The 23,035-nt window shown below is 55.5% G+C and overlaps 1 protein-coding gene across 2 annotated transcripts in view; it reads right to left on the bottom strand.

Moving 5' to 3' along the window:
* The window catches only part of NID2 (nidogen 2), a 53,968-nt gene that overhangs the window by 8,015 nt on the left and 22,918 nt on the right, over positions 1 to 23,035 (bottom strand). For both annotated transcript variants that reach the window (XM_084632638.1, XM_084632637.1), the window contains exons 5-15: positions 22,034 to 22,183; positions 21,699 to 21,944; positions 20,156 to 20,356; positions 18,642 to 18,872; positions 13,088 to 13,231; positions 9,528 to 9,656; positions 6,649 to 6,792; positions 4,606 to 4,725; positions 2,802 to 3,044; positions 906 to 1,127; positions 83 to 252 (exon numbers count right to left, since the gene is read on the bottom strand). In XM_084632638.1, coding sequence (XP_084488764.1) covers positions 83 to 252; positions 906 to 1,127; positions 2,802 to 3,044; positions 4,606 to 4,725; positions 6,649 to 6,792; positions 9,528 to 9,656; positions 13,088 to 13,231; positions 18,642 to 18,872; positions 20,156 to 20,356; positions 21,699 to 21,944; positions 22,034 to 22,183 — 2,000 coding nt within the window. The remainder of the gene's footprint in view (positions 1 to 82; positions 253 to 905; positions 1,128 to 2,801; positions 3,045 to 4,605; positions 4,726 to 6,648; positions 6,793 to 9,527; positions 9,657 to 13,087; positions 13,232 to 18,641; positions 18,873 to 20,155; positions 20,357 to 21,698; positions 21,945 to 22,033; positions 22,184 to 23,035) is intronic.

Genomic DNA, 23,035 nt, shown 5'->3' with positions numbered 1-23,035 from the left:
TGTATCGACTTGTCACCACAGAATACGCATCCTTTAAAGCCTGAGCTGCTGGACTCAACGCATTCTGAAGAAGATACTTTACATGCAATGAGAGCAGGGTCTTTGCCATCTCTTTCTGAAGCCTTGTGCCGTTCAGCGGTAAATAGCCTATTTGCTGTCCCTGAGCATACAGCAGGAAGGTGCCTGCAGTGGGCGGAGTCACATCAGGACGAGGAGAGGGCTGGACCGTGGGAGGAGCAAGGCTGGGGAGACCTGTCAGTCAAACACAAAGATTACATTCCTGCTTGACCTCACACAGAGAGACTTTAAGGATGCAGTGACCTCCGGAAGGGGAAGATCAGCTGTTCTGAGCAGAGTTCAAGGTGGAGACGTGTGCGTGTGTGGGGGGGGAGAGGGGGGGAACACTCTCGTTTGCCCCTCGCTCCACCACCATTTTCTTTGTCAAAACTTTGTTTTGATGGGAATTTTCCACCCAGCTCTAAGACTGTGTGTGGGCAAGTGCACGCACACACAGAGACAATGTGGGAGAGGTCGTATCTTTTATCGGACCCCCTTCTCTTGGTGGGAGAGAGACCAGCTTTCAAGCTACACCGAGTTCTTCCTCCGGTTCCACACTTCTGAAATCTACCACACTGGAATCATTGCTAGATGGATGACAGTTCAGCTTCCTGATGATTGATTTAGGGCCTGATCCTGCACTTGGAGCAGAAAAGACATCTGGATCCCATTGCAGCATCAGGACCTTAATCAGTTATATCCTCTGATCTGCAATGTCTATAGACCCTTGGCTGTGACCCAAGTGAATCTACGAGCATTAGACTAGCAGCAGTGTGACTGTTTTCCTTGCCCCAACAAGCCTTTTGTTTCATACACCATTTCCCCCCAGCAAATCATTGCGTACTCACACGGAGGGGGAATGCCAGGTTGCGATCTCGTTCCTTGAACCTCTCTGCCGCTTTCATCCACGCACCAACAATACCCACTGTTGCCATGACACTGCAGCGGGTTAAAGTTGCCCAGAGCATCACACTGGGGTACGTACTGGTCTTCACGTGGCCTGCCACCGTAGTGCTCAAGAAGGCTTTGCCTCCAGCGTTCACACATCGTCTGCGGTCTCTGGGTGGGCTCTACAGCGAAGGGTAAGAGGTTCGGATGGGAGCAGGGCCAGACTCTCCTTACAACACACACAAGCCCTACGCACAGGCTCCACCTTGCAAGGCTCACCGGCGTTCCTGCACCAGGCCCATCAATGACGCTAAAAAAAGTTTAGCGCCCAAAATAATTAAAATTGACTCGAGCTTAATGGAAAACGTGCAGCCATCTGAAGTATTTTCAGGCTGGTTTATAATAGCTTTCAATGGGACGGCGTCCCTTTAAGGACTTACTCATCGCTCCCAACCCAGGTCATTCTAACCCGTACAATGCCAGCCTTGGCAATCGGTATCCATGAAAAGAGATGGTGGCATTTACTACAGTAAAGAGAAGATACATTTTGAGGACCGAAGCAGGGTCAAGTACAGGAATTGACACTTTGACTCTGGGCTCTGGAAACCGTCTGAGCCAATGATAAGCCCTGGAGAGCAGCCGACTGGTTTATACAGAACACAGCGGGAACTCTGCTTAGGAAAGTATTTAGAGGTTAAGCAAAAGGCTATAGCCTTACGGCTAAAGAAGGGGGGTGGTTTCTGTTTGAATTATTTTCTGAACAGCTTTTAGCACCGGTTACACAACCCACTGAGCTGAGTGCAATTTGGAAATGGGGGGTGCTGATCGTAAGCTGGGCCATCCCCGATCGCGTGCCCAGAAGGGCAAAATATAACCAGCCAGCGAGGACAGTGATGGGATGGGAATGGAAGGGAGAATGGAGAAATCCCTTTTGTACCAATGCAGCTCTGACCCCAGGTGTGAGCACTGGGCATCTCACAACCTCCCTAGGAAGGGCCTTGCCTTTAGCTCAGGAACGGTACGAGAAAAGGCTCCGATTTGTGGGGCTGGGATCTCAAAGGGGAGCTGAAAACAGAAAAGGTCACGTTGATTTGGGAAGCTCCCCAGTGACCTTCTTCCTCCCCCAAAGCAGCAGGGGGCCGAGGCTCAGCACCTCAAAGGGATTTAGGTGCTTAACTTCCAGAGATTTCAATGGGAGTCAGGTGCCACAATATCCTTAAGCATCTGGGCCCGAGTGGCTTCAGCCTGCTTGGACTTCACCGGGGGCAGGGGGGGCTTGTTCCATCATGGGACAAGCCCTGCTCCACGTACTTTGCCTTACTCAGCAGACAGATTAGTAACCCTCTCTGTTCACTCTCAGCAGAGGGACCTTAATACACCTGCTGCTCTGGGCCTGATGCTGAGAGGTGTGGTGCACCCACAGCTCCAGTATATTATGACAATAGCTAGTGTGCTAGGTGCTGTACAAATACCTAGGGAGGGACCGTCCCTGCCCCAGAGAGCTTCCAATCGAAAGCGGTAAAGTGAGTTACGCAAGCTCAGTGGCAGAGCTGGAAATAGACCCTCTGGCACCTGGAGCCCAATCCAGTGCCCGGGCCCCACTGCCAGCCAATATGTGTGGAGGAGCAGGAGGGAACAGGGCTCAAAGCCTCAACATCAGCCCCTAAGCCAGGGCTCATAGACCTACAGCGCCACCTCCTCCATTGCCACCCCCCGTGCCCAGGGCTGGGGCTGCGTAGTACTCAGGAACCCAGGTGCATTTTGGCTGTGCACGCTGAAAAGCGGGCGTCCTTGGTACCGGTGTCACGGCCCCCGGCAGTTCCCACGGTGGCCTCAGGAGGGCGGGGCTCACTCACCCGATGTCCCGCAGCGCGGCGGGGCGGTGCCCGGTGGGCGTCTGCTCCCAGCGATCTCCTGCCCAGCTCCGTCCACACACCAGCAAGAGCCAGTGCTACCGTGGCACTGTAGCGGCCTGTAGCGCCCCTCGGCGTCGCACTGGGGTCTGTGGAGCCCCGGGCGGGCGGAAACGCCCCCCGGCCCACCGGCGGGCTTTGGATAGAGGCGCTCCTGCTCACACGGCGTCAGGCGCTGGGCGGCTTCTGCCCACAGGCACGCAACAGCGAGCAACCGACACAGCAACGAAAGAGGGGTGAGGCCGAGGTAAAAATCAAACACTCGTGGACAGCCCCGGATAGCCGGGGCCAGGGGAGGCTAAGTCTCCCCAAACAGTCTGGGTGACCCCGCCCATGCTCCACCGCAAGACCCCCCTCCTGCCTCCCGCTCTTCCCCTGTGGGCCCAGACCAGGCTGCTCCTCTGCCCACCCTTGCTCAGCCTCTCCCCCGAAGCGGGCAGGGGCTAGCGTGGGCCGGCAGCCTGGACTCGGGGTGGCTGGGGCCGGTGCTTGGGCTGGCCGGTTGGGGCCAGGGCTGGCCAGCACTCCGGGCTGGCTGGTGGGCTGGGACTCAGGGCTCCTCTGGTCGTGGTGGGGGGCTTGGGGCTCTGGCGGGGGAGGGGGAGAAGGGTGGGGCTTCAGTCTGAAGGGACGGGGCTGGGGACTAGTCCCACCGCCCATGGGGACAGTCGTTCCCCCCAGCCTCTCTGAGCTTGTTCCGGGCAGTGCTCCAGCCTTAGGCACCTTTGCATGGGAAGCAAATAGCACAATCCCCTTTCTATTGGTAAACTGAGACATAGAGAGGTCGGGTGATCAGCCAAGGCCACACAGCATGTCACTGGCAGAGTCAGGACTAGACCCCATGAGTCGCAACTGCTTCTCCCTTGCTCTAACCACTTGACACCCCCCCTCCCCACCTTGCAATCCAGCTTCCTTTACTTGCCCAGATTTTGGGTATTTGTTTTCATATTGCCCCCCATGGCAAACATTGGCCAAACCAGACAGATAAGCTTTGGCCACGTACATACTCACGCTGTACATACACCAGTGAATGGTGCTATAAATTACAATCCGCCCGTTAAAGTACTCATTACTTGTTCTGCCCAGCATCAGCAGGGTTTGACCCTGGCCCCTTCAGCAGGGCCTCTACCATTTGAGCGAATGGCGCACCTCTGGTAGCAGTAGTAGGCAATTATCCTCTAGCAGTGCAGTCAATAGAAAGGGGAGCATGGTATACACGTTGCCAGTGTGCTCAGCTAAAGAGAACTAGGCTCATGTGTTCAGTGACTTTTGTCCAGCCTTGGGCAAGAACACACAAAACAGGCTGCACGAGGGAAGCCAATACAAGGCTAGCAGTCAGAGTCGGTGGGTATAAGAGGCCAGGGGAGGCTAAGCCTCCCCAAACAGCCAGCCCCACGGCCTTTGGTATGCGCCACCACCAAAATAGTGGGTGCTTTGGCTGCGGCCCCACCATCACACCCCGCTCCAACTCGTCCTCCTCCCCTGAGGGGCGAGCAGCAGACGGGGTGGTCAGGGGTGGGGGCCTTGAGGAGGGGGCCGAGCAGGGCCGGTGATGGAGTGTGGGTGGGGCTTTGAGGGGAGGAGGCTGAATGGGGGTGGGGCCACAGTCTGAGCACGGACCGCCTCCCCCCCCCAACGGAGCAGTCACACGCCTTCCACGCGAGCAGTGTTTATATGATGCTCAGACGACGCATGGGCCTGTCCTGACGTTCGTACTGCATCAGGCCTTCAGCCCGTGAGCCCTTACCAGGTGTGCAGTGGAAGCCGTCCCCTTGGTAGCCTGGTTTACAGCGGCACGAGAAGGAGCCGGGCGTGTTGTAGCACGCGGCGGCTTGGTGACATCTGCCTTCGGCGCATTCATCCACATCTGCAGTAGAGTCAGAATCTCAGGGTTGGAAGGGACCTCAGGAGGGCATCTAGTCCAACCCCCTGCTCAAAGCAGGACTAAATCCCCAGATCCCTAAATGGCCCCCTCAAGGATTGAACTCACAACCCTGGGTTTAGCAGGCCAATGCTCCAACCACTGAGCTATCCCAGGTAGCAGTTTACAGCTGGTCTATACCACCATGTTTAACCCTCCCCTGCCCCACCCCAGGTGCAGGCTCAGCGGTGCCATGGTAGAGCCCGGGTTGTCGGTTTCGCACTCACCCACCCGGGGGATGCAGCAAGCGAGGGCGTAGTCCTGCTTATTCCCAGACCCAGGCTCCAGGTTGCCGGCGCAGGAGCGTGAGTGGGGGACTGACTCCCTTGCACGTCACCCTTGACCCCACAGAGCGCAACCCGCATTGAAGACCCGATTGAAACTGACCGACCCTGTTGCTATCGATTGTCCCCAGCCCAGAGCTCTGTGTCGGGAAGCAGGCCAGCGTCCCATCCCATCGGTTTCCACGGCGGCTAGGAATATAGCTACAGCCTACGGCCTGCTTCATTGATACGTTTCCCTAGTCGTGTTAGGGCAGTACACCGGGATCAGGAAAGTGCAAGGCACGTGTGAGTGTCTGGGTTCCTGCACGCGGTCATTCTGCCCATCCCTTCCGGCTAGCCCAGGGCGCGCCCGTCGGCACTGCTCTCGCGGCCCGGCTGCCGCAGCGACACCTCCAGCTGCAGAAAGGCAGCGAATGTATTGGGCACGGTAAATACAGATGTGGAGCAGGACAGAGCCTAAGGGGAGGGAAGGAGAAGCCCCCCGGCAGAAGAATGTTCAGGGCCTCCGCCAAGACGCTGGCTTTCCCCCTTCTGCAGGGAGCGGTTTGGCTGTCCACGGCCCCGGCTGCGGGCATCACCCGAGCCTCGAGGGGTGGACTCGATCAACGGGTTGCAAACCCTCCATGCTGCAGAAACTGATGCCCTCGACAGCTGGCTGTGGTGATGCGTACCACGGCAGCCCCTGCTGAGCCCAGTTGTACCAGACTCTCGGGCCATGGTCTGCAGGGGCTTGTGGAGAGGAATGCAGCGAGTTCAGACCCTGGACTATGCATCTGTGTAAGAGAATAAAATCTCTCCTTACGCTGGATCTCCAGTCCTTGGGCAAGGGACTAAACCGGACTAAGAATCCTTTTGCTCCATCCCTGAAGCACGGGGATGGGGCGTGGGCAGGGCCTTGGCTCGTCCCACCCACTCACCAGCCAGCACAGCTGAGTTGGCACAGGGGTTGGGATTGCCATAATTTACTCCTGGTCCAAGCCAGCAACAAGTCGCTACCCCATTCCCACGCCTCTCCCCAGAGGGCAATGAGGAGGCAGAAGAGGATTCTGGGTCTAAAGTCACAACCCAGTCCTGAGGCTAAAGGAGGATCCAGTCCTGCTCCTGCTGAAGACACTGGCCCAATGCCCACTGGCATCAATGAACATAGGAGCTGGATCCTGGGCGAGGTGCCCGCTTGCGAGGAAAATCCAACAGGCATAAGGCTCGCAGTAACCCTGCCTCCTCCTGCCCAGGCTGTACGTTCTGTTGCCCAACAAGGGCCAGGACACACCTGGGGATAAGTTAATGTACAGATGGGCCCAGAACAGCCCCTCAGCTCCAAAGGACCCCGTCCTTTAGGAGTGTTCACAGTCTGAACCCAGAAACGTGGCTGAATTTTGCAAATGGCCTCTCTCTTTGGAATGGGGCCATGCCAACATCCCCTGAATGTTGAGTCCAGATCCGGATTTTGCAGCATGTTATCACCAACCCAAACTGGCATCTCCCCCTGACGGTCCAAGCAGAGAACAGTGGTCCTGACAGGGGAGCACTCCAGAGGGAAAGAGGTAGGTGGGGAGCCCAGCAAGGCCAGTCTGAGTGAACATACCAGAGCAATTATGCCCGTTGCCCGTATAACCCGAGAGACACACGCAGCTGAATGAGCCGCCTCCGTGGTGAACGCAGTGGGCCCGGTCTGCCGAAGCGCAGGTGTGGCTGCCGTCTTCGCAGGGGTTGGACGGCGGGGGGATTGCTGGAAAGGGAACAACATGATACGAGGATTGTGAGTGGCCTGGGGCTGCCTGCTTTCTCGGACTCCTAGACTTTAAGGCCAAAAGGGACCATCATGATCATCTAGTCTGACCATGGAACCTCACCCACTCCTGGAATAGACCCCTAACCTCTGACTGAGTTACTGACGTCCTTGAATCATGGTTTAAAGACTTCGAGTTACAGAGAATCCACCATTTACACTAGTTTAAACCTGCAAGTGACCCATGTCCCACGCTGCAAGGGAAGGTGAAAAAGCCCCAGGGTCTCTGCCAATCTGACCTGGGGGAAATTCCTTCCTGACCCAAAATCTGGCAATCAGTTAGACCAGGGGTGGATACTTTTTGGCCCAAGGGCCACATCTGGGAGGGGAAATTGCATGCAGAGCTGGGGCAGGGGGTTGGGGTGCGGGAAGGAGTGCAGTGTGTGGGAGGGGATGTAGTGTGCAGGAAGGGGCTCAGGGCAAGGGGTTGGGGTGCAGGAGGGGTGCGGCAGGGGGCTAGGGGTCTCAGGGTTGGGGTGCAGGGTGCACGAGGGGTTCAACATTCACACTCCGGCCTGACGCCACTTACCTTGAGTGACTCCGGGATGGCAGCAGCATGCAGTGGGGCTAAGGCAGGCTCCCTGCCTCCCCTGGCCCCGCGTTGCTCCCGAAAGTGCCCAGCGTGTCCAGCAGTGGCTCCTGAGGGTTGGGTGGGGCAAGCGCTTCTGCCCCACGCTGCCCTTGCCTGCGGGTCCCACCCCCAAGCTCCCATTGGCCACAGTTCCCCGTTCCCGGCCAATGGGAGCTGAGGGGGCAATGCCTGGAGGTGAGGGCAGCACACGGAGCCCTCCGCCCCCCCACTCCAAGGGCCACAGGGACATTGTGCTGGCCATTTCTGGGAGCGGCACGGGGCCAGGGCAGGCAGGGCGCCTGCCTTAGCCCTGCAGCGCCATGGGGTTGGCAATCCCGTGGGCCAGATTGTAAGCCCTGATGGGCCGGATCCAGCTCGAGCCCTAGTTTGCCCTCCCCTGAGTTAGGCCCTGAGCCTGTGGGTGAGATCCCCCAGCCAGGCACCTGGGAAAGAATTCTCTGTAGTCGCTCAGAGCCCTCCCCATCTAGTGTCCCATCACCGGCCGTTGCAGGTATTTGCTGCTGGCAGTGGCAGATCGGCTACGTGCCATTGTAGGCAGGCTCACCAGAGCGCTGGGTACAGCAGCGAGAGGGCCCAGCCCTGGCCCGTCTGCCATTCAAAGGAATGGGCCCAACAAGAGCCCCTACAAGGAAAGCATCTTCCCCTGTGGGCGTGGGTTTTACATTGTCACATAAATGACCAGCAGCCAGCCAGCCCTCTCCATCCCACTGCACTGTCACAGGGCAAATGGGTCAGGCCCTGGCACAGCATCGCCATCTCTATGCTTCCACTCCCATTGCACAGAAGGGCCTGGCAGGGCTGCGGGGGGGCCTGGCCAGAGTGTGCTGAGCTCTGGTGATGCCCACTGGCTTTACAGCCCTCGCGGGGGCATTACAAGCCATCACAGCCCCCAGGCTGCTTTAACTTGTGCTGTTGGCCTGCGCCAGGCTGAAAGATGGTGGAAGGCCACCTTTGCCCCATCCCACCTCCCTGGGCCTGGGTTATTGCAGGGTTAGCCCGGGGAGTTGCACCCGGGTCCGAGCTCCAAGTCAGCCTCGCCCAGGTGCGAGCAGCCACCCTGCAAAGCCCCGCCTGCGTGACTGGGTCCTCACTGGTGCTGCGGTCCCCCGTGCGTGTCGGCAGGGTTTCTGGGGAGGGGCGCACCCCGTGGTGCACAGGGTGCTGAGCCGCAGTGAGTGGCGGGAGAATGTGTCTGTCCTTCTGGGTGCACAGGGGGCATTGTGGGAAGGCGATGGAGGACGAGCAGCACTCGGGTGAGCTATCTGCATGAAAGCAGCCCCCGAGCTCAGGGGAGAGGGCTCTGTGTGCGGGCCAACACCTTGGCAAGCGCCAGCCCTAACTCCACCACCCCTGAGCACGGTAATTAACAAATGCTCACCAGGGTGGTCCCCTGGCAATCAACGGGGGCAGCTCACGGGAGTGCAGCGCTGATCAGGGTGAATACGGGTGGCCCAGCTAGGCCCCAACTCAGGGGTGGCCAACCTGAGCCTGAGAAGGAGCCAGAATCTACCGATGTACATTGCCAAAGAGCCACAGTAATAGATCAGCAGCTCCCCACCCCATCAGCTCCCCCGCCCCCCACGCCTCCCGCCCACCAGCAGCCCCGCCAATCAGCACCTCCCCGCACCTCCTAATCAGCTGTTTAGTGGCGTGCAGGAGGCTCTGGGGGGGAAGAGGGGAGGAGCAAGGACATGGCAGGCTCAGGGGAGGCGGCGGGAAGGGGTGGAGTGGGGGCAGAGCCAGGGGTTGAGCGGTGAGCGCCCCCCCAGCACATTGGAAAGTTGGCGCCTGTAGGTCCAGCCCCGGAGTCTGTGACTAGACAAGGAGCCGCATGTTAACTTCTGAAGAGCCGAGTGTGGCTCTGGAGATGCTGGTTGGCCACCCCGCCCCAACTGAACGGGCCCCGGCGAGTGCTTGGGGCCAACTCTCGATTAACTGCCAGGCGATGGCAAAGCTCCCTCCGACTCCAGTGGGAGCAGGATCCTGGGAAAGACGCCTTTGACCCGTGCTATAGCATGCAGGGAATGTACAGCTGGGGTCGCGGGGAGGGGGAGGAAGACTCGCAAATGGGCTCGACACTTACGCACGCAGGTGTGTCTGTCAACAGCCAGCTGGTACCCGCCGGGGCACTCGCACCGGTAGCTGCCTGGAGAGTTGATGCACATGGAGCGGTGGCCGCATCTGCTGAGGCTCTCCGCACACTCGTCGACGTCTGAGCAGGAAGAGAAGAATCCGATTACACAGACGGATGGGGAAAACATTTGCTTTTAACACTTCCCGGGGGCCTCAGCGCAGGGGTCTCCGTTTAAACCGGCTGATCAGGAGCGTAAACGTTTCCTTCCTAAGCACTGGTTTGGCTCTCTTTCAGCGGGAACATTTCGCCCCCCTCCACTAGAGCCAACACAGAGAGAGAGAAATGTCTGCAGATGTTTTTAAGGGGAAGCAGATCTATGAGCTCCTTCCTGTACTAACAAACATCAACTCAGTCTGAGAAAAACACCAACTCGGCTCAAACGCACAGAGCCCGAGCCGGACCTCGTTTACACCAGTGTAACCCCACCGACGTCAGTGAAGCTGCTCCCAAATTCCATGACAGTCACTGAGGGCAGAATCAGGCTCCGAATATCCCACTTCCCCCCAAACATGTGTCTATAATTTCCTCCCTTCCAGCAAAGTTCTTGGAAGACTTTTTTCCCTCCCCCACTAAAAATGTTCAACATAATTAGAGCATAATTAGATGACGGGGCTACACCCTGGAGCTGGGCCAAAACCCGCAACCAAGCTCCCGGAAACTTTGGATTCCAGTTCAGCAGGTAGGCCCAGCACTACTAGACTTCAGGGAATCTATTCCCGCCTCTGTCACAGGCCCACAAAGGAGGCAGCATGGTCCAGGGGATAGAGCGCAGGCCTGAGCGTCAGGAGACCTACGGTCTATTGGCCTGAAGAGTCACCATGGGCAAGTCATTGTGCCTCCCTGCCTCAGTTTCCCCGTTTGTACAATGTGGGTACTGCTGCTGCTGACCTTCTTTCGTAAAGTGCTTGGGGCTGCATGGACGAAGGATGCTACCTACTAGGTAAGTATTATTCTATTACGACGTGGCTTTTGGCAAGTCGCTGGCCCAGATCCTCCAAGGCACATAGGCGTCGCTCGGCAGCATTGCAACACCTCCCCCCTCGGCGGCCTGAGGCATTCTCTGCCCCAAGCGAGGCACCCGTGCTCTCTGTACAACGCATGGGGTGAGTGAGGCTTCTCCGACAAGGATCCTCAGAAGCCAGCACGCTGCAGGGGGTGCTGCCAAAGCTAGCCAGGAGGGAAATGCCAAGGAGCGGGGCAGGGAAGGAGCAGGACTCAAGACGCCTAGGCCGTGGCCTGGTGTTCCAGGCTGATGCACCAGAGATGGGCACCTTCCTCTGCCACAAACCTGCTCCTGGAGACAGGCCCCTGAGCCAGGTCAGTCGCTGAGGCAGCTGATACCAGTCAGCTCTGTGTTCTTGGGGAACCAGGGTGCAGTATCCAGCCTGTGGGACTCATGAAAGACACCCCCTCCCCTCGTTTAAACCAAAATCCATCAGAGGAAAAAACTTGCAGAGAGCAGGGAAGGGTGTTGGGAGACACACTTAGACCCCTCCTGACAAGGGTGACGAGATTAACACATCTCCATTAGCATACAGAATGAAGAACAGAAACAACTCCCCTAGCCTCATCTGCATGAGAGATGGGACAGGGAGACATCTCAATTTGCATACAGAATGGAGACTGGAGAACCGCACTGAACTCTGGGACCAGAAAAGCAGGGACGCACTGCGTCATGGGAATCTCTGCTCCAGATGTTAATGAACCTACACCGGCCCACACCCAGCTCAGCAGTTATCAGACCAATTCTAGCAATAAATCCTTGACTGATAGTCCAAAATACTGACAGGTTTCAGAGTAACAGCCGTGTTAGTCTGTATTCGCAAAAAGAAAAAGGAGGACTTGTGGCACCTTAGAGACTAACCACTTTATCTGAGCATTTCCGAAATACTGAAGCAGCCTAGTTGCACTGTGAGCTCCCTGGAAGAAAACACCGCCAAGAGTGATCGGCTTCTATTGTCTAGCCTAAAGAAAACCCTTGAGTCATCAGTTTATCTATAAACAAATCTAGTGTTCGCCCTTGAACCATTGTATTTTCTCTGTAAATACCCCTACCTATGCCCAAGTAAGTGTTCTGATGCTTAGATCCAAACTTTGCATCAGTTCCACTGGGAATCCATCTTCTCTTGACTGACCGTGCTGGGGGCTCTGCCTGTCTCCAGCCCTCAGCACCCTGAGCTACCCCCATCACCTGGGAACCCCGACCAGTTCAAGCCTCCTGGAGTGGGTGAGATCCCCCTCTTTCTCTCCATTTTCCTTTCTACCTCAGGTATTAACCTTTAACCATGTACGTTATGTTGGTTTAGCCCTCCTTGTGTAGTGATCACTATTATTCAGTAAATAACTGTTATGGTTAAGCAGGTTGCTTCTCTCTCTGAACTTTACTCTTTTGTGTTTTTATCTTCCCCCATGCTAGATCCCTGTAGTGCCCCAGAATACTGTGGGGTTTGCTCATCAAGTGCTACCATCAGTACAACTGTGAGGTGAAAGTGGGAGAGGGACGTGTTAAACCTGTGGCCTTGACAGTGCTGCTCAATCCAGCCCACTGAGTACGGGGACAGATAAGGGGATCAGCTGGAGAGCGCTGATTGACCCGGTCAGACTTGCTCTGTTAGTGTGTGAGCCCATCTAGTTCTAGGGCTGGAGGAACCCAGCCCCGGGGAACCTGGGGCCTGCAGGAGAGCTCCATTGGGAGGGGACTTGCAGAAGGAAGGAGTAGAGCTCCATACGAAGACACAAGTGACATAAGCAGTACATTAATAGAATTACAGAATCCCACCCGCCCAGAAGAGTAACCCTAATAAATGAGCATACCCCAAAGTAACGGGCACACCTGGTAACACAGCCCAGGCCCTAGCAGTCTGCTGCTCACACTCTCCTGCCCACCCTACATTTCCATGGGCACTGGCGGTCTTTGTGTGGGTGCTGTGAGCACCCCCTAGTATCAGCAGCCTGCTTCCAGCCCTCCTCCTGACAGGTGTCAGGCCTGAGGCAGACTCAGAACATGCCTCTGGGGTCAGGCCCTGCTGGTGAGACAGGATCCCTGCCTGGTCTGAGAATCCTCCGGGCCCACAAGGCTTCAGCTTGAGCGGGGCTCAGAGCAGCTTGTTAGCTGGGAGGTGGCATCGGCGGGGAGGCTGCTTTGCAGAAACTTAGGAGCCTGGGGGATTTAGGCACCTCCTGGGTTAGGCGGCAGCTGAACAGTGGCTTTGGAAATGCCAGTAGCACCTAAATGGCGGATAGGTATCTAAATACCTGTGCGGATCGGGGCCGTACCTGCTGGGTGCCTCAGTTTCCCCATGACCATGATACTGACCCTACTTTGAGCTCATCCGGTGAAAAGTGCTGGGTACACTCCCACTAAGCAAGTATCATTATAAATCTCCCTTCGGCCGTTCAGTAAGGACATACAGAGACAGGCAAGATGGTGGACTGTAGATCACGACGCCTGACCCGCAGAATTGAGCCTGCGATTGGGCGAGCAGCCGCTAGCAGGGTTCTCCACTTACCCACACAGTCTCTGCCATCTCCCCAATAGCCGGCCGTGCACTCACAGGCGTAATCCAGACCGGTGCCCGGCTGGCACCGTGCTGTCGTGTCACACGCATGGGTGCCGTCATAACAGGGGTTCACTGTGCTCAAGTCGGCGCCACCTAGATTGGCCAGAAAGCAAAAGGCAAAGCTGGCTGAGGAGCCTCGGGACGGGTATTTATATTACAGGAGAAGCCAGAAGCCCCCACTGAGCTCAGAACCCCGTTGTACTAGGCACAGACACCTAGCAAGAGTCTCCCTGCCCCAAAGTGAAGGAAGGAAGGAAAACAGAAATGAGGTGACTTGCCCAAGGTCACCCAGCAGGGCAGTGGCAGAGCTCAAAACAGAACCCAGCTCTCCCGACTCCCAGTCCAGGGCCTTACCCACTGAACCACACTGCCTCCCCAGGGCACACAGCTGTACGGCATGGGCTAGGCAATGAAGATGCCGCTGGTGCCACTACAGCTTGCCCCTTGGCCACCGTATCACTCGCACACAGAGCAGAAGGGCGAAGTTCTCTAACCCACCAGGCGAACCTGGCCTGTGGCATTCTGCTCCCCTTACATGCGTCGGATGCAGAGAGGGGGAAGAACATCCCAGTGCCGTGCAGATCGGGAGGATAATGGTGTCCTAGAGGTGCAGAAAGACCCAGGCACGCAATGGTGAGTGAATGCACCTTGCCTGCTGGCACTTTCTAAAGCTAAACCAAGCACAGCTGGTCACCCAAATAAAGGAAGAACCACAGTACATGCTGCTGGGGATGCAGCTATTGGCTAATTTGGGGCTGGACGCTGCTCTGTCCTGCATCCCATATAGACCATAAGGAGGTGGAAGGCACCCCCTTAATCCGCTAGACGGGCTCCCCATAGATAGGCTCCTCCTGCACGTGAAAGGATGGAAAACAGTGCAGCTTTGGCTCGAGCCTGCCAACACAACAGCCAACGCACCTGTGCCAGGGTGCGTCCCCCACGGAGCAGGGGGAAACCAGGACGCAGAGTGTGACTCCGAAACAATCTGCCCCCAGTCTGTTCCTATGTGCTGCCCCCTGCACGGTGCCCAGGCAAAGCCAGGACTAGCTCTTGAAGTTCCTTGTTTAGGGAAGTCAGGGAGAGATTGAATTCGGCTTTGGACTTTGTCTCTAGGTTACCTCTTAATTCACTGGCAAGATCAGTTCATAATGGAGAGGAGCTTGACCCAACACCCAGTGGAGTCCAAGGGGGTCTTTCCCATGGAGTCTGCATGGCTTCAATGGGTGCTGGATTGGGCCCTTGAGTAGAAATTTCAAAAGCCCCTGAGTGATTTAGGATTCTAATTCCCATTTTCAATAGCACCTAGGTGGCTTAGGAGCCTAAGTCTCAGGGAAGTCATTGATTTCAATGGGAGTTAGATGCCTGAATGCCTTTGAGGATCTGGGCCTAGGTGACATAGGTGCTTTTGAAAATGTTTCCCCTGACCAGCTGCAAGTTTGCGAGGAAATCGAGAACTGCTGGTTAAGGTCTCCTAGAAACAACCCTGAAAAACTCAACGAAAGGACTTTCCAGGATGGTAAAGTTCCACCAGCTTTAAATAAATACAGACCAGTCAGGACCAAACCCTGAAGTCTATATTCCGTTCTTACACGAGCAAAACGCCTGTTGACCTCACCTTACGAAGTGAGTAAAGACTCGCCAGCTTTCAACCAAGCTCGTAATTCAAATGATTTAGCCTCTGCTTCTGCGTTTTCATGGGGTTTCCTGATGGAAACTGGCATGATCTACATTGGCCCATCTGAAAACCAGCTGGAAGAACACCCTGATTTATAATGTTACCGTCTCGACTCTAGAGGGAGCAGGTGTGATCTACTGTACATTTGGACAGGTCCCAGAATACCCCTCTGGGTAACGAATGCAAACCACAAAATCATTCCAATGGCTGGAAGTTGAGACCAGATAAATTCAGACTGGAAATAAGGTGTACATTTTTAAGGGCGAGTGTAATTAACCAGGGGAACAATTTGCCAAGAGTTGTGGTGGATTCTCCATCGGTGACTTTTAAATCAAGGTTGGCTGTTTTTCCAAAAGCCCTGTGGCAGGAATTATCCAGGGGCAGTTCTCTGGCCTGGGCTATGCAGGCAGTCAGATTGGACGATCACAATGGTCCCGTCTGGCCTTGGACTCCATGAATCGGATTCCATAGGGCTGGACTGTGTTTTCACCAGAAGCCCTGAGTAAGGGACTGGGTGTAGCTGTGCTGGCCAATGCACGGGGGCTGGGACTTCCCCCACTCCCCATCAACCTGCACAGGGACCAGGGGCTTGCAAGGGCTGCTCTCCTACCAGGCTGTGATGTGTGATCCAGGAAGCCCAGCCGGGGGAGCACTCAGGCATTTTACAGCTCCTTACTCACCAGGGCACATGCTCTGGGCCAGAGACAAGCTGCCCGGCCCAGCGTAGATTCAGCCCAGCACGCAGGAGCGGCTTTAGCAGCAGAACTCCCACTAGCGTGGGACTAACATGACTCCGGCAGCTCCAGCCAGAAGCGTATTGCTGAGAATGCATCGGACCGGCACTGGGAACGTTCCAGCCCAAGGCCCCCGGGCACACACTGCCTGGCTTTCGGGAGGCTGCCGGGGCTTCTGCTGGCTGTGGCCGGAGCACAGCCCCACCTACAAATCGCAGCTGCTAACTCCAGCCCCAGCCTTCCCGCGGACCCGGTTTTGCTTTGCCCCTTTACACCGAGAAGGGCTGGCAGCGGAGCAGCCTGCGGATCTGAATCTCCCCCAAGTTCTGGGGGTGCTGGGACCTGGGTTCTCATGCCCATCTCTGCGATCAGCCCAGGTGGGCGCTACGCAGCCTTGGCCGTGATCCTGGTGTAATTCGTTTGCTACAAGCCCCCGACACTGAGACGTCCCTGAGTTGCAGACTCTGAATCCCTCTCACATTCGGTCCTGGTTGTGCTCTCAAAAGCTTCCTCCTCTATCTCATTATTGCACTTGGCTAGCCAACAGGAGCATCCCCCTTTGGATCCTTTATGGCCTCTATTAAATGGCTTGACTTCCTGACCCCAAGAGCTGGAGCTAATTTACTTGCTTGGAGTAGGAGGCTGGGGAGGCTTTTGTCCAAGGAGCGGCTCCTTAAGCAGAGCACATCCACCCTGCACGCTCCCTCTCTCTTCACCCTGTAGGGGGAAGAGCGCTCCACTCCCAGGTGATTGCCCCCGCGAGAGTCAACGTGCCCTTTAAATTCCACACAGTCAGGAAGGGAAGAGGGGGGTCAATAGCTCTGGCTCCCAATTACTGATTCAGGAAGGACACGGCCCTTTGACTCCATCCTCCTGGAAACAATGAGGCTCCCAGAAAGCGCAGACAGCTGTGTTGTCCTACACGCATTCCAATTAGATAACAGCTCCCTGGGGACCAACAGGGAGATTGGGTTTCAGGCTCCACTCAGAGGAAGATCCCTCTTCGGAGGGATTACCAGCTTTCTACTCTGAGGGCAGCAGCGGGAGACAGAGAAGAGCCAGCGTCCCCCACCTAACCAACCAGACGGTGGCTAGCACCCACCCACCTGGCCTTAATCAGCTCTCCCCCATGGTATATCCACACTTCAGGCCTTCCGGCTTCTCTGTCTTTTCGCCACCGATGGTGATATGCAACTCAACAGGTAACGATGCAGACACAGCCGGGGCCTGATCCAGCGCCCCTGGAGTCTTTACACTGCTGCCAGACGCACCCAGAACAATGCCCACTGCACACATGGTACTACGAAATACACTCGGCACCACCTCTGATCACCCCACTCCCACTCCGGGAAATAAAAGGAATACAGCATCTGGCTCCAAATCTGGTCCTGTACAGACATAGAGAGAGCTTTTCTTCTATCTTTTCTTGAGCAACTCCTGGGCCAGTAGATTAGACAGAGATTACTTACACACACACACACACACCCACACCCACCCCTGTACACAGAACTCCCAGTAAGGTTTAATGTAGAATCTGCTTTGGCTGGAGAGCAAAAATAATGAAGCAGCAATGTGGAATTTCCACCCCACTCTGCAAACGGGCTGTCCTGATGCTGTGCAAGAAGGGATGGAAATGGCTAGATGGGTAACACGTGGATGTCCCGGTGCATTTTTGAATGAGGAGACACCAAGTCCGTTTGTAGCTGTGTTACCAACCTAGCTATTTCGTTCTCCTCTAACACAGGACACCACCACAGTAGAGCTGGGTGGAAAAAAATCCCCATTTTTGCTACTTTACTTTTGTCTTAGAGCCAAAGCGGAATCGTGTGAAAGTTCACAAAGCCGGGGTAAATGGTACCACTTTCTTGACTAAAGTTTTGAAGTTGTAGGAAGCAGCAGTGGCTGCTGGGAAATGGGGTTCATTGTATTTCAAACTATGGGCCACCGTATCACTGGCTATGCCAGCCTGGAGACAGACCTCTGCCAAGAGAAGGCAGGAGGAGATGGGGGTGGGAGGTGTGGGGCGGGGAGGGTACTTGCTTTCCACCTGGCCTGTCACTACATTTTTTCATGGCTGGGGAGGGTTTGCAAGTCCAACAAACCAACCAGACCCCAGAGTTCTGCCTTTCAACACTGAGAATAAAACTCAGCACGAAGCAACACTGCGGGGCGATTCTGGACCAGCTCTGCCCGCAGCATGGATAGCTTTGTACCCAGCCGTGCAGCAGAGTTTACAGCGGGAAAAAGCTGCCTACAAACAACGTGTCTCAAAGCACAGCATAGGCCTGCCAGCAAAACCCTCGCTGGTACCCCAGGCACTCAAACTAACAGCTTTTGCTGGGGGGCAAATCCTGAGCAGATGAAGTCCTGCAGGGATCTATCATCATGGCAGGTGCTTAGCAGGACAAAAAATCCAATCCCTTCATAGTCATCTAACAGCTGTGGGGAAACTCCACCTGGGTGAAAACGGGGCAAAGCCAGAGAGGTCAGCGGCATTTGGCCCCTGTCCACACGGCCTACAGGAGCTCCACAGATATTTTCTACAGGGAAAATTGGAGCGTGTACAAGCCTGGGTGTGCTCACAGGAACTGTATCATTCCACCAGCAGTTACACCCAGGGCCAGACTGCCACGTGGACCATGTGTCTGTGCAGAGGAGGAAAAATTCACCTTGCCCTTGCGCATGGGCTACCGAGACTTTTGGTCTGGGGCCACTGGAGTCAGCCGGTCACTCCTCCTAGAGCAGATGAACAGAGAGCTCTGACTCTATCCCGTCCACCCCCTGCCCAGCCCCGCTGAGCCACTGGGGGGTGGTGCAATTTACTGCTAGGAAATCACAACCCCCAGGGACCAAGGGGAAGCAGGGGAGGGTTGTGACTCAGTGGCACAAGGCCCCCCAGGTCTAGTCCCGGTGATGCAGCTCATCGCTCCGCTCACAGCCATGCCTGTAGTCACGGTAGACTGACACCGATCTTCCTTCTCCTTGCCGCCTGCTGTTTTAGGCCACGCTGAAAGTGGGGGCGTTGCACCGGCAGGGAATTCGGCCCTTGCTTTCAACAGGCCAACGGAGTCGGGGAGGACTCGGCAGAGCTCACCTTCGCTGGAGCCAATCTGGTTGGCGATGGCGTAGCGCAGGACCCGTTCCTCGTCGTTGTACAAAGCGAAGATCCGATCCACGCTCAGCCGCTGAACGGCAGGAACGACCCTGTGGTGGCGGGCGGGCAGGCAGTCCTGGAAGGTAATGTTCTGGTGCAGTCGGTAGGCAAAGGTCTGGTTGATACTCCCAAAGGTGAGGAAATACCGCCGGTAAGCTGTGGAAGTCACGGCTGCAAAACAGCGTAAAGGACCCTGGTCACACAAGCACGCGGTAGCTTGATGAATTATTATTATTTGCACCGCAGCAGTGCCTAGAGGCTCCCATCAGGGATGCAGGCCCTGCTGGGCTGGGCACTTTCCAAACATGGAGTCCCTGCTCCAAGGAGTAATGCAACAACTGGTGGATAAGCCCAAGCAATGGGGAAGGGGTGGGGGAGAAGACGAAGAAAGGAATAAATACAACCGTGTTTTCACAGACTAATTCTGTGCACTGATGACTATGATACTTTCGCTCTCTGGAGATGTGAGCACTGGGCTTGGGCCAATGGCCTTTGGTTAGCCCTGAGCACTGCCATGCAGGAAATAGGGTGGCCAGATTGAAAAGCGGACCTGATAGCGTCCAGTCAGATCTACTGACCAGACAACCAAAGTCCAGTTACTGTGGGCGGGGGAGGCTCTGGGTCATCACCCACGCCAGCCCCTACTCAGCCAGAGCCGCTTCCTACCTGCATCGGGCAGCTGCAGCTCCCACCCCAGCTCCGCAGGAGAGTCCCTCCTGAACCAGGCTGTGGGGGGGAAGCCATGAAGACCAGCGGGCGACAGGGGGAGGGGGAATGAGGAGCAAATGGAGGCAGGGCAGAGGCAGGGCCCCGGGGGGGGAAGAGGCAGGGCGGGAGAGATTCCATTTTTAAATATTACGAAGTTGGCAACCCTAGCAGGAAACGTAGTGATTTCACGATGGGCAAGCATGCACAGCACAGGGTGGGGGAGGAAGATGATGGGAGGGAGGCGGTCTATCACTCAAACGTGACTCCTGCAGCCACGTTACAATGGCAGCCATGCCAATCTGAGATTACAAAATCCGAGTCAGGGCTCAGCTCTGGATTCCAAACACCCCAATATTCTGGACTGTTCGGTTCCTGGCTTTCGGCTGATCCCTTCAGCGAGGCAGAGCCCACCTGCCAAATTCAGGGGAGGATTCTGATCTGGGATTTGGACTCCATCTCTGCAGTCCAGCCCTTTTCGGCTGGGAGAATGTTATAGGAGACCCGGAAATGCACTGAGTCCTTCTGCCTAGAAAAGGGAGAGCGTGAGTGCTGCAAGGAAGCAGTTTCTCAGCAGATACTGGTGGAAAAAAATTAAAAATGACCATTGGTTACTTGAAAAAACCCTGCAGAACACTGCGGAATTCCAGTGTGTATATCAAGCTGTGGGCAGCCTGGCTAAGAGCAGGCGAACAACATTTGCTCTGCAAAACAAAAACACACAATGCATGAGAGTCCTTCAGTCCTACCTGAGTGAGAGTAGTGGTAAAGCTCCTTGTACGGTGCAATGTGGACAGTAAAGTTCTCCGGAATAAAAGGCACCTGGCCCTGAATATTTGTCTTAAGGCTTAGGTAATTTTCTGGACCCAGGCCATCAGCTGTTTGAGTGATATGGACCTTCTCCTCTCCTGGGTAGAAAGTGACTTCCAAACTGTGGGTGAATTTAGCACCTACAATGAACAGGGAAGAAAACCAAGCTCTGCTACAGCCGTTTTAATGGATAAACGAACAATCTTTTTACCCATTCCTTAGAGTATATTTGAGACAGATAACACAAACCGATCATTAGCACAGAGCGGCACCAGAAAATACCAGTCAATAATACCGACCTTTTCTGAAGCCTTTTGATTCAAGAGGCTGTTTTAAAGATCTGCATGTGCTAATATCACACACTGCCTGCATCTACAAAGGGGAGACTAATCGGTTACACATCCAAGTCGTTACCCAGCCCGGAATAGGTCAACGCTGCTAGTCACTTGGAGTCCAAACCCAAGTTCGCACTACACGTTCAGAAGTTTTTTGGCAATAACGTTTTCGGTGTAAAGGCTGGGCCAACACTGGTGTAATGGGATCACAGGGAGATGGAGATTCTGCTTGGTGCTTTAGCTTCCAAGTCTGCGGGGTCTGGGAGCACCCAGAGACAGCACACTTAAGCCCCAGTCCTCGGAGGTATTGCGGCACCTACCTCCCACTGGCTATGGGCCTTAGTCCCGGGGGGAGGGAAATGCCTCTTGCCCCTGTAGTGAACCCTCTGGCCACTCCAGGAGAGCTCCAGAGAAGACCAGCCAGCAGACAGGGAGTGTCACATAAGGGGAATAAAAAGGAGGAATGGGGGTTAGGGCGCTCAAGGTTGAAAGACATCAGGTGTGAGGAGAGGAGGGGAAATTTAAGGAAGTATATAACCATTACACAAGACAACTTAATACCCCTGTCCCAGAGGCCCGAGGCCTAGCCAGGCCTGATTACAAAGGAGCCACACCTGGGTTGGATCAGGTGGTCCCACCAGAAGGCTCCCACCGTGACGGCGGTCTGGAGAGTTGCTGAGGGGCAGGGTCAGAGCCTCAGCCCAGCAGGGGAATAGTTACTGTGTCAGACGTAGCTCTGGTTTGCCGTATGGGGAAAAGGAAATAAAAGCCTGGCCAGGAGGGCCTGGGAGAAGGGAATGTAACGGGAGAGCCCTGAAGAGGGGAGAAATTGTTAGCAGGGCACCACGGAAGCATGCCTGGCTGGGGGGAGGGTGTGCATGGCAGGCAGCTAACCCTGCCACAATCCCCCAGAATAACTAGTTTCCTCCATCAGTAGAACCAGCCCCATAACTTTGGAGATTCAGAAGGAGAAAACAAGCAGCAGCTCAGAAGACACTGGGCGTTCCTGACGATTAGCTGTTCCATGCCACCCCCTCACTCCTTGAGAGCCCCCCAAAGTCAACGGGAGAGGCTCCCCTGGGGAGCAATGGGCCCCAGCCCATGCCCTGTTTGCACTGCGTAGTCAAACGTGACGCACTCCACTTACCAGTGACACTAAAGCCGTTCTCGTAGCCTGGTTTTTCCAGAGCAAAAAGCCACCCGAAGAGACCTCCGATTGGAGTCAGCGGCATGAGCGCACGAGCTGCTGGCTGAGGTATATGGCTAATGGCAGTGTAGGCTCTCCCATCGTTTCCAACTATGTAGGCATGTAAGTCAACGGCACTAAACCGCACGGGCGTTTGTCCCACAAGGAGATTCCCACTTACTTTACCGTTGAGACGGTGAGCGGCCCCTGGAAGAAGACACGACGCCTTGGATCAGTCTCAAAGAACAAGTCAATGCCAGAAGCTTTGAAGCCTGCAAACACCCGCTACAATTTACCTTCTGGCAAGCAGTGTCTGCCGTTCCCATAGAACTTGGGCTGGCAGTGGCAGCAGAAGCCGGTGGCGTAGTCCGTGCAGAAGGCATGCTGGGAACACAGGCTCTGGTTCCACTGGCAGGTTTCCTTGCTGGCGGTATTGTACGTGAACCCTACACGCAAAGCACAGGTTAGCACGTAGTAAGGAACCATGCCTTCGCACATCGCCAGTTGCACAGCAGTCTACTAGCAAAGCTGTACAAAGAAGGACAAAACCTTCAGATCTTAAAGGAAACCTGACAACACCTGCCATCTCGCCGTCGTTGTTTGGAGTTGGACAGTCAGCTGTCCCTTCAAGGTGGGTGGGATTCTGCACAGACAAAGCTCTCGCTGACCCCAAAGGGAGTTTAGCCTGCAGCAGGACTGAAGGATCGGGGCCTGCAAACACCCGCTACAACTGAAAACACGATAGGTGTTCCACGGGTGAACAAGACAATAGGTGCCTTATAAATGCCCTAGAGAGACAGCCCGTGGTTTCCACCATTCCCCAGTTCCACCCAGGTGCCAGGCATGTAGTAATGGAAAAATCCTTCCCAAGGAGAATTGCAGAGGTACAGGAAACCTGCAAACTCTATTCCATCATGGGGTCTGCAGCCAGCCAGTGTCCCCATCCACAGGGGTGAACTCCCCCCTGCCACAGACTGGGGTGGGATGGGTGACTGTGTGAATGATGAAACCCAACACCTCCACTGGCCATTCTCATTTTACCTCATTTTTTCTCTCATTGGCCATTTTACAACTGTAGGAAAGGACAGTTGTAAAATTCATGTAGGCTGGGAGGTTTGAAGGGGCTTAGGGAGTTAGGCACCCAACCGCAACTGAAGATCAATGGGATTTTAGCACCTAACTCCTTAGCCCCAAGTGAAAACTCCAGCCTGCATCCCTCCTAGATACTGAGAGACACGATCACCATTGGTCTGCCCTGGGCCCGTGCGTGACCTCATTTCATATGCCACGATTCACTA

This window comes from Lepidochelys olivacea (genome assembly GCF_965140295.1).
Source record: "Lepidochelys olivacea isolate rLepOli2 genome assembly, chromosome: 6".
Taxonomy (NCBI): Eukaryota; Metazoa; Chordata; order Testudines; family Cheloniidae; genus Lepidochelys; species Lepidochelys olivacea.
The sequence above is the reverse complement of the archived record's forward strand: the minus strand, read 5'-3'. Positions and strand labels throughout refer to the sequence as shown.